Raw genomic sequence first — 10,713 nt, 5'->3', positions numbered from 1 at the left:
TATATATATATATATATATATATATATATATATATATATATATATATATATATATATATATATATACCATGAAAAAAAAATATTATCCCCAAACTAAATACCCAATTCATGCAACCCATATTTCCAAAATAGAACAAGAAAACCCCCAAGCTTCCCTTACCTCTAGTGTAGACACAGAGAAACAAAATCCCAATTGCTCTTTTACTCTTCAAAAAGGGAAATCTACTAGAACCACCTATAATCATCAATTGATGATGGAGAATGAACTTTAGGACTAAATAGAATCTAGATTTGGAAAAGGAAATGAAATGGGCTGCATGCAACAAGTTTGGTTGCATGCTCACAGCCCTAAGGAAAATGGAAAAGGGGTTTTTCTTACCTGTTGAAGGAGATTGAAATTCGAACGGTAAAAATGTTGCTTGTAGCCTCAAGAACGTTTACGAGTTTCCTATTTAGCAAACAGATGGAGAGATTGTGAGATATGATGGAAAGAAGGTGGAGCAAAGGAAGAAAGGAAGGAGTAGAACTGTGCTTTGGTGGTGAACTAACATGTAAGAGAAAAAGGCTTAAACTTTTCAAGGTAAAGTTTTACTAAAATTTTATTTTTGCTATTAAAATTGGCCCAACAATTCGCTGCCACGTGTGCACCACTTAAGAGGCATTTTTCTCAGACCTTACATTCTCCCCAACAAAAAAATTTTCGTCATCGAAAATTAAAACTTACCAAAGAATAGGTGAGGGTACGACTTCTTCATCTCTTCCTCCCGTTCGCAAGTGGAATCGCCCGTTCTATATTCCCATATGACCTTGACGAGTCTAGTAGCTTTCCCATCTAGCCGCTTGGTTAATTCCCCCTCAACTCTAACTGGTTGCATTTCCACTGAGAGATCCTCCTGGACTTGCACATCTTCAATCTCCAATACATGAGAAGGGTCAGGAACATACTTCCTCAGCTGAGACACATGGAATACTAGGTGGAGATTAGCTAGCTAAGGCGGCATAGCTATCTCATATGCAACTGGTCCGATGCGTCTAGAAATCTGATATGATCCAAGATATCTGGGAGAAAGCTTCTTAGCACGAATTGCCTTTCCTACCCCAGTAGTAGGCGTCACACGAAGAAATACATGATCACCGACCTCAAACTCTAGAGGTTTGCGTTGCTTATCAGCATACGATTTATGCCTACTCTGTGAGGCTCTCATCCTCTCTTGAATCAATCTCACCTTCTCAGTCATTTGTTGCACTGTCTTTGGTCCAGTCAACACAGACTCTCCATCCTGGAACCAACATAAAGTCATAATGGAAATTTTTATTGGGTCTATTGATATAAGCATCTGGGAAGCTGTACAAAATGGTCCTTATATTCTTAAAAGTACAGTTGATGAAAAACCTATTTTCTGTGGACTGTGGATGAAAACAGAATGACATAATATGATATTAAGGCTAGAAATATAATTTTGTCTACACTAACCCTTGATGATTTCTTCAAAGTTTCTATTTATAAAAGTGCACAAGAAATGTGAAAATTTTTAAGACTCACTTACAATGAAGTCATAAATGTGGATAAGTTGATATTGTCTGATTCAAGCTTTACATCAAGCTCTTCAAGCTCAAGTAAATTAGATGAGGAAGCAAATCTCTATTTAATGGTTGACTCTGAAGATGCTGGAAGTCAAAGAGAGTGTCTCTACGCATCGAATTCTACCTCTAGAGGGTCGAAGAGAATGTCTTTGTGCTTCTGCCGTCAAAAGATACAAACCCTAACATGTAGAGGTCCTTAAATAGATCAAAACCAAGTCCAAAGGTCCAACACGCTGGGCAAGCAGGCGTCCCTGCGAGAGAAGTGGCGTGAGGGCCCTGAATGTGGCAACCAGGAGTTCTACGATACGTGGAGTCTGGCGCTCAGCGCCTCTCAGAGGACAAGCAGGCACTGGTGCGAGCTACCTAGCGTTGAGGGCCCCAGAAAAGGGCAACCATACGTGGTTGTGTGAGCACCTGTGCCTATAGCCCCAAAAAAGGGAAACCAGGCGTCCTGCGACCTTATGTAGCCTTCTCTTCTGGTGCTTTTCTATCCTTTCTGGGTTCCAACTCTTTGATACTTTAACTCCTCTTCTAAATCATTCCAATAACCTACAAAATCAAGGGAATTACTAATAAAAATCATCAAGTATAACCTTAACTCTCTTATTCACAAGAATAAACTAAAAAAACAAAAGTTTAAGCAAGTTTCAAAGCCAAAGGGAGTTTATTTAATATCAAAGTTACATAGTAGATAATGGTAAAATCAACCGTTATCAACAATATTATTTTTATTTATGTGCTAGTATGTAATTTCTAATATGCTTTTAAGAGGTATGATACACAACTTAGGTCAAGAATACCTAATGCATTCCTATTGTATAAAATGTCTCCTTTGAAAGAGGTTTTGTAAAGATATATGCCCATTGATGTAGAGTATCTACATATTCAATTTTGCAATCACCCTTTGATATATGATTTATAATAAAATGATGCCTTATTTTTATATGTTTGGTTTTGGAATGTAGAACAAGATTTTTTGTTAGGTTTATTCAACTTGTGTTATCACATTTCAAAGGAATTTTATCTAAATGAATGACATAGTCTTCCAATTGGCTCTTAATCCAAAAGGATTGAGCACAACAACTTCCAACTGGAATGTATTCAGCTTCTGTAATGAATAAGGCCACACATGCTTGTTTCTTTGAATGCCATGTGATTAAAGAGAATCCAAGCAAATGACAAGTGTCACTAGTGCTTTTTCTGTCAAGATTACATCCACCAAAATATGAATCACTATATCCTTCTAGAGATATATTTGCACCTCTAGGATACCATAAACCTAGTGTTTTGTCCCTTTTAGATATTTCATAATCCATTTGACAATAGTTAAATTAGACTCCTTAGGACAAGATTGAAATCTAGCACATAGACACACATTATACATAATATCCGAATGACTAACGGTTAAATATAGTAAAGATCCAATCATACCTCTGTACATTTTCTGATCAACGTTTTTACCTATCTCATCTTTGTCTAGATAACAATTTCTGGCCATTGAAGTAGAAGATTTTTTGCATCCATTCATTTTAAACTTCTTCATAAGTTTAGTACAATATTTTGATTGATGAATGAATATTCCTGTAGAACATTGCTTCACATGAAGCCCAAGAAAGAAATTTTCATCTCCCATCATTGATATCTCAAACTCCTCCTACATGCTATTAGAGAATTCTTTACATAATATAGGGTTAGTAGAGCCAAATACAACATCATCTCCATAAATTTGCACAAATAATAGATTTTCTCCAAATTTCTTAATGAAAAGAGTAGAATCTACTTTATCCCTTTAGAACTCCTTTTTAAGAAAGAATTCACTTAACCTTTCATACCATGAGCGAGTTGCTTGCTTTAAACCATAAAGTGCCTTATTTAAATTAAATATGTGATTTAGAAACTCAAAATCTTGACAACCAGGAGGTTGTTCTACAAAAACTTCTTCTTTGATGTACCCATTTAGAAAGACATTTTTCACATCCATTTGGTATAGTTTGAAGTTAAGCATAAATGCAATAACAAGTGAGATCCTTATTGCTTCAAGTCTTGCAACTGGTGCATATGCCTCATCATAATCTATCCATTTTTCTTTACTATATCCATTTGCTACAAGTCTAGCCTTGTTCTTTATAATGATTCCCAAGTCATCCATCTTATTTCTAAAAACCTATTTGGTTTCAATCACTTGAAAAGCACTGTTTTTTGGAACAAGCTCCCATACATTATTTCTCTTGAATTAATTCAATTCCTCTTGCATGACCAAGAACTAGTTTTCATCCTTTAATGCATCATTCACATTTTTGGGTTCAATTTGAGATACAAAGGCTACATTCATCTAGAATTGACCTAATTGTCTTCTTGTGGAAACTCCTTTGGTGATATCTCCTATGATGTTGCTTTTTGACAATTCCTTTGAGGTTATCCAATCCTTAGGAAGGTCAACATTCATTTTAATTTTAGTTTCAATAGGAGTTTGTGCTTCTTGAGTGTCTTCTATGTATTGTTCCACATTTGTATCAGGTTCACCTGCATTTAGACTTTCTTTTGGTAGCATCGTGTTAGTCACATTATCAAAACTTTCATCAAAAGCAACATGAATGGATTCTTCCACAATTAGAGTGTGTTTATTGAAGAATTTATAGGCTTTGTTAGTTAATGAGTAGCCTAGAAATATTCCTTCACTTGCTTTAGAATCAAACTTGCCTAGATTGCTTTTACCATTGTTCAAAGAAAAACATTTGCAACCAAAAACTTTTAAATGGGTGATGTTAGGTTTTCTCCCTTTGAATAATTCATAAGGAATGAGTTTTAGCATTGGTCTTATGATAGCTTTGTTCAACACATAGCAAGTTGTACTAAAACATCAACCTAAAAGTGTTTAGTCAAGGATCTCTCATTAAGCATGGTTCTAGCTAGTTCCTCTAGAGCCCTACTTTTTCTTTCAACAACACCATTTTGTTGAGGTGTTATGAGTGTAGAGAAATTATGTGAGATTCCATGTTCTTCACAAAAATCCTCAAAACTCTGATTTTGAAACTCCCTCCCGTGATCACTCCTAATAACTTTTATTTTGAGTTCTTTCTCATTTTGAATTATGGAGGAAAATTTCTTAGAGACTCTGAATGTATCACTCTTGGATGCAAGGAAGAAGGTCCAAGTGTACCTAGAGTAGGACAAGTCCATAGTAATTTCCTCCTAAACTTTATACTCTAGATGACCAAATAAATCCATGTGTATCAACTTTGGTGGTCTAGTGGTGGATATAACCCGTTTGTACTTAAAGGAAGTTCTCACTTGTTTTCCCTTTTGGAAAGCATTGCAAAGTCTATCAAATACAAACTTTATATTCAGTAGTCCTAATACCAAACTTTTAGCTATGATAATGACATATTTTACCATGATTTCAGTATTGAATTGAGAGAAAATGTCAACTCTTTCTTAGCTTTGTACCTTCTTTATGCCTCAATTTGTTAAGTTTCTAAGTAGCTACATCTTCAGTTGAATTGATTTAAAATTCACCACTAATCCCCACTTTTTGGTTGTTAGATCATGTACATGAAGCTTGTTAGCCAAACCGAATAATGGAAGAACCACAAAATTCGAATGAATGTAAAAAGAGGAAATATTGAGCAAAGATAAATGTTGAAGCTGGGGTGCAGTTGAGCCTCATTCATCCTGACTTGTTGTAGCTGAGGTGTAGCTGAGCGTATTGTTCTCTGAAAGGCTGTTGCTGGGGTGCAACTGAGCGCCCTACTCTCTAGAATGCTGCCGCTAGGCTGCAGCTGGGGTGTAGCTGAGCGCCCTGCTCTCTAGAAGGCTGTCGTTGAGGTGCAACCGCGGTGCAGTTGAGCGGTGGCGACACTGATGTGGCAAAAATAGGTCTTTTTAAGCCTAAAACGCGAGAGCTCTGCATCTTTTGCTGCCCAAACACAATTCCTCTCATTTGGAGCTCTTGGAGGCGAGCTAAGAGCTGTGGGAACAGTCCTTCTTCATCCTTGGGTCTTCTTTCTTCTTCCATTTCCACCATTGTTGTAAGCTTGAGCTCTCCGTTCATGGAGATTATTGTTGGGGGAATGTTGTAGCCACTGAACTCTTATGTAAATCAATTTGTTTTGAATGAATATATGTCTCTTTCATTGACTGTTAGTGTTTAATTCGTTCTCTTAATGCTTGTTGTGAAGTTGCTACCCATGACTTGATTTTAGGTTTTGCTTAATATTGGGAAATGTTGGGTAAATCTGGACTTGGGTTAAACACCTAAAGGAAATAGTATCTAGGGATAGAACTGGGACCTTTGGTTGTCGTAAAATCTCATTTCATAATGCGAAAATAATTGTTAGGTTTTCCATGGGATCGGAGCCTAATGAGGAAGTCTAGGCTCTTTTACCAAGGGATTGGGGTTTGAGTAAATTAGTAGATTGACATTGACATATTATTGAAGAGGAAATGATTTTATTTACATAAGAGTGAAGTAGGTGAAAGCATACCCCTAACAATACCATTCCATATCATTTCTAATCTTGCCATTTCCATGTGTTTAAGTGCCAAAGATCACTTTTACTATTTATTGTTTCGTGTTTATTTTAATTACACTAAAACCCAAATTATGAAGGAATTCTTTAGTCTAGATTAGTTAGAAATTATACGATTGTCTAGTGAAATGAGTCTCTCGGGAAACAATATTTGGTCTTACCGGTTTTATTAATTGAAACGATTTGGTACATTTGCCAAAGTCCCAACAAGTTTTTGGCACCATTGTTGGGGACTCGGTGTTCAAACTAGACTTTTGTGTGATTTTTAACTGATTTATACTTTCTTTCTTTTGTGTATAAATTTCTGTTTTATTGTAATTACAATTTCTATATTTTTGGCTAACTTGTGGCTCTAGTGTTGTTGCTCTCCAGTGTATGCAGGGAAATATCCGTACAAGGAGGATTGTTTCATCTGAACCACTCCTTGTTGACCCTGAGATCGAGAAAATAACTTGTAGAAACAATAGTGACACAAGGAGACGACAAGCTATTAGTCAACAAGCTGCCCCTGAATCTTCAACCTCTTTCAACAATCAATCCTTTGATCTTCTTGATACTTCTATTGTGAACGATATGACGGGTACAGGACCATCTCCATGGAGAACCATAGGGGACTCCATTGCTTACACTTGCCCAAGAAATTTCTCAAGCATTGTGAGGCCCACTATGAGTGAGAAGCTTGCAGAAATGAAGTCTGCTCTACTCCAGCTAATCAGTTCCAATCAATTCTCTGGCATGGATAATGAAGACCCTCACGCTTATTTGGTCACTTTCTATGAATTGTGTGGCTCTGTGGGTGTAATGGGGGAGGAGGAAGAAGCAATGTATATGAGACTTTTCCCATTTTCTCTGAATGGCAAAGCAAAGGCTTGACTTCAGTCACAGCTTAATCAAAGTTTGACTAGTTGGGAGGATGTGGAACATAAATTTCTTGCTCGCTTCTTTCCACCATCAAAGAGCGCAAAAATAAAGGCTGCAATGGATACTTTTGTCCAAGGAGTAGATGAACCACTATGTGAAGCCTGAGAAAGATTCAAAGCTTTATTGAAGAAGTGTCCCAGTCATGGCTTTAGCTTAGAGATGCAAGTGCAAACCTTCTGCAATGGGTTGCAAACTCATACAAAGATGATACTTGATGCATCTTTTGGTGGGTTGATTCTATTCAAAACTGCTGATGAAGCCATTGCTGTTATTGAAAATATGGCTTCTATTGACATGCAGAGTCAACATGGGAGAACACAAGCACAAAAAATAGGAGTTATGAAATTAGTACTGATGATGCACTGCTTGCATAAAACAAACTTCTCGCTCAACAAATGGAGCTCCTGACTTAACATATGGCCAAGCTACCTCAGCAGTTGCAAGCAATGCAAGCTCATGCTCAACCTCATCACTAGGTGATGAGATGTGATTTTTGTGGAGATAATCATCCTAATGACCATTATCAAGTTCCTAGTGGTTCCCAATCTGAAGAAGTCAATTATATGGGAAACAAAGGAAGACAAAACCTCTTCAACAACCCTTTCCCTAATCCTTCTAACCAAGGGTGGAGGCAAGCTTAAAGAGCTTTTGCCAGTAGAAATCTATATCAACCTGCTCAACCTGCTCAACATTATCCATCTTAGAATGATAGGATTTCAAAACTTGAAGACACACTACAAATGTTCATGCAGCACTCCATCAAAAACCAGAAAAATATTGATGGGTCTATAAAGAATTTGGAAGTGCAGGTTGGTCAATTAGTTAAGCATTTAGCAAACCAACAGGGTGGACAATTCTCTGCAAATACTCAAGCCAACCCTTAGGAAGAATGTAATGTCATATTCACTAGAAGTGGGAAAGAGGTTGAGAGGAAAGGTGAAGGAAAAGAAAAGAAAGAAGAAAAAGAGAAGGAAAAGAAAAGAAAGAAGAAGAAGAAGAAGAGAAGGAAAAGAATGAAGAGGAGAATCAAGGAGAAAAAGAAATAGAAGAAGAGATTGTTGGAAAAGAAGAAGAAAATAAAGGCAAAGAAAAAGAGAAAAAGCAAAAAGAGAAGGAGATTGTGAAAAATCTTCCTTACCCCAAAAATCCTTCCAATAGAGAAAATGAGAAACAATTGGCTCGGTTCAAGCAAATATTCAACCAGTTGGAGATCACCATGCCCTTGACTGAAACACTACAACAAATTCCTGCCTATGCAAAGTACATGAAGCAAATCCTCAACAAGAAGAAAAAATATTTAGATGAGGAAACAATTGAAGTGCAGGAAAATTGCAGTGCCATCATGCAAAAGACTCTCCCTCCAAAATTTAAAGATCCGGGGAGTTTCACCAGTCCATGCACCATTGGAAACCATGATATAGGGAAAAATCTTATTGATTTGGGGGCTAGCATCAACCTAATGCCCCTATCTATACTTAACAAGATTGATGGTCTTGAAGCCAAGCCAACAAGAATGATGCTTCAGTTGGCCGATAGGTCCATCAAATATCCCTATGGTGTGATAGAAGATGTGGTGGTAAAAGTTGATAAGCTTCAATTCCCGATGGAGTTTGTTGTGATGGAAATGGAGGAAGGATCTGAGATACCACTCATCCTTGGAAGACCTTTCATGAAGACAGCTAAGGTTGTTATTCATATGGAAGAGGGAATACTGAAATTAAAAGACCAAGATAGAGAGGTAACCTTCAATGTCTTCACAACTATGCAGCCAAGTCAAGAGGAATAGACTAGCCTTGAAGCAACCGATGAAGTTCTATCTGTTACTATTCTACCAAGGCAAGTTGCAAAGTTGGCCAAAAAGAGCCTAAATTGTTTCTCTCCAAAAGTGAAGGAGGAGGATGGAGATAAAGAAGAGAAACTTGTTCACCAACACCCCTGTTATGGAAAGTAATGAACCCAAACCTAGTAGACCAGTAAAGCTCAAGAACAGGTTATGGGTTATCAAGGCGATAAAAGCAAATGGGGTACTTGAAATTAAGGCTCCCTACTCAAGGAGAGTCAAGTTGGTGACAAGAAAATTGTTGAGATTATGTTGGTGTCATGAAAGGAAGAAACACACCAACATCAGAAATCAAACTTGAGCATAATGGTGTCAAGCTAATGACGTTAAACAAGCGCTTACTGGGAGGCAACCTAACTTTCTAGCCTTTTCTTCTGTGTAATTGTGTTGTTTGAGTGTGTTTTAACTGTTTGAATTTGAGTTAGAGTGTTTTAGTTTGATTTGGTTCTTTTGGAGCATGTTATTTTGCATTTTAACTCATATGTTGTTTCTAGTTGCATGATTGTTATTGTTGAGTGTTGTTGTGAAAGAGTATGTTTTGGAGTATTTTGTTTGTTTTGATGTGTTCTAGAACATTTAGGGTGCAATGATGTGTGTTGAATTAGTTAGATATGTGCTTTGTGTAAAAGCATGGTCTTGACATGTTTAGTTAGGTGCATTATCATTCATCTTTTAGATTCATGCATTTGATTGTTTTCATGGTGCATTCTTGGTGTTTTTAAGTAGTAGAAACATAATCATTTTGTTTGAAAGAGATTGAATGCATGCAAATGTCAAAAATCCAATATTTAAAGCCTAAAATGCAGCAAAAACTCTCTGTAGACTACCGCTCAGCTGCACCTGCGCGCTACACCAGCAGAGGGCTTTTTCTGCATTTTTCTGATATGGCACTCAGCTGCACAAAACCTATGCAGCCCAGCTATGGCGCACTAGGACAACACTTTGTGCTCAACTGCACAAAACCTGTGCAACCCAGCTATGATGCACCAGGACAACACTCCTTTTTTCCTCTGTAATTTGGTTCTGTTATAAGTGGGGCTTGCTGCTAGCCTTTTGTTTTACATGTTTTATCAAGCTACATGCTTCTATACCATTGGTTTTGTGCTAATTTTGGTTCTAAACTTGTTTTTCAAACACCAAACATAATATTTATTTATGAGTTTTCTTTTGCTTGGCTTGGAGACCAAACCAATTTTGTAGGGGGAGGTGGAGCAGCAGCAACACCATTTCATGAGTTAGAGCTTGAGGCTTCTCTACTCATATACATGACCTTTTATTTTGCTTTTTGTTTTGTTTGCTTGTTTTTAAATTTGAATGCACATTTTACTTTTCAACTTGTGGAAGTTTTTGTTGAGTTATCTAGCTTGATAGGCTATGTTGATTCATGATGCTTATGCTTGAATATGAAATGATATTTGAGATTATGCAGTTAAGTTCAGATTGTGGTTTCTTTCTTCATGAAAAGTCTGAGAATGCCTTATGTTTAACTGCGATCAATATTTATAGCAGTTGCTTGAGGATGTTTGTGGAACCTTGAGTTAACCTTGTGAGATGTTGTGCCTTAGATTTTTCTTGTGAATGCTATCATGTTAGATCACAATTGACTTTGCCTGAGTGTCTCTGAATTGAATCAATTGCTTGCTTGATACACATGATCAAGGTCATCTTTGTCTTCTACCTCATATGCATGTTTGAGCCAAATAAACCAATACAAACCTTTTGAACCTTAATGAAAGATGACTTCCCTCTTTGAACCTTAAGCCTAATGAAAATTCCCTGATTTCCCTACCTTGAGCTAAATAGAGTAATCATGTTTGCTACAGGAGAATGGTTTAAAGT

The 10,713-nt window shown here is 37.0% G+C and overlaps 1 protein-coding gene across 1 annotated transcript; it reads left to right on the top strand.

Annotated features, from left to right (window-relative positions):
- Window positions 1-8,250: 8,250 nt before the first annotated feature.
- LOC106758339 lies at window positions 8,251-8,820 on the top strand. Its single transcript, XM_014641272.1, has one exon. It carries the CDS (start codon window positions 8,251-8,253, stop codon window positions 8,818-8,820), a length of 570 nt encoding a protein of 189 aa, XP_014496758.1.
- The last annotated feature ends 1,893 nt before the right edge of the window (window positions 8,821-10,713 follow it).

Source organism: Vigna radiata, chromosome 4, assembly GCF_000741045.1.
Source record: "Vigna radiata var. radiata cultivar VC1973A chromosome 4, Vradiata_ver6, whole genome shotgun sequence".
Classification (NCBI taxonomy): domain Eukaryota; kingdom Viridiplantae; phylum Streptophyta; class Magnoliopsida; order Fabales; family Fabaceae; genus Vigna; species Vigna radiata.
This window is presented reverse-complemented; position numbering and strand designations above follow the sequence as displayed.

Coding starts and splice junctions, on each gene's coding strand:
- LOC106758339 (XM_014641272.1), top strand. CDS start 8,251: ATGCCCTTGACTGAAACACTACAACAAATTCCTGCCTATGCAAAGTAC.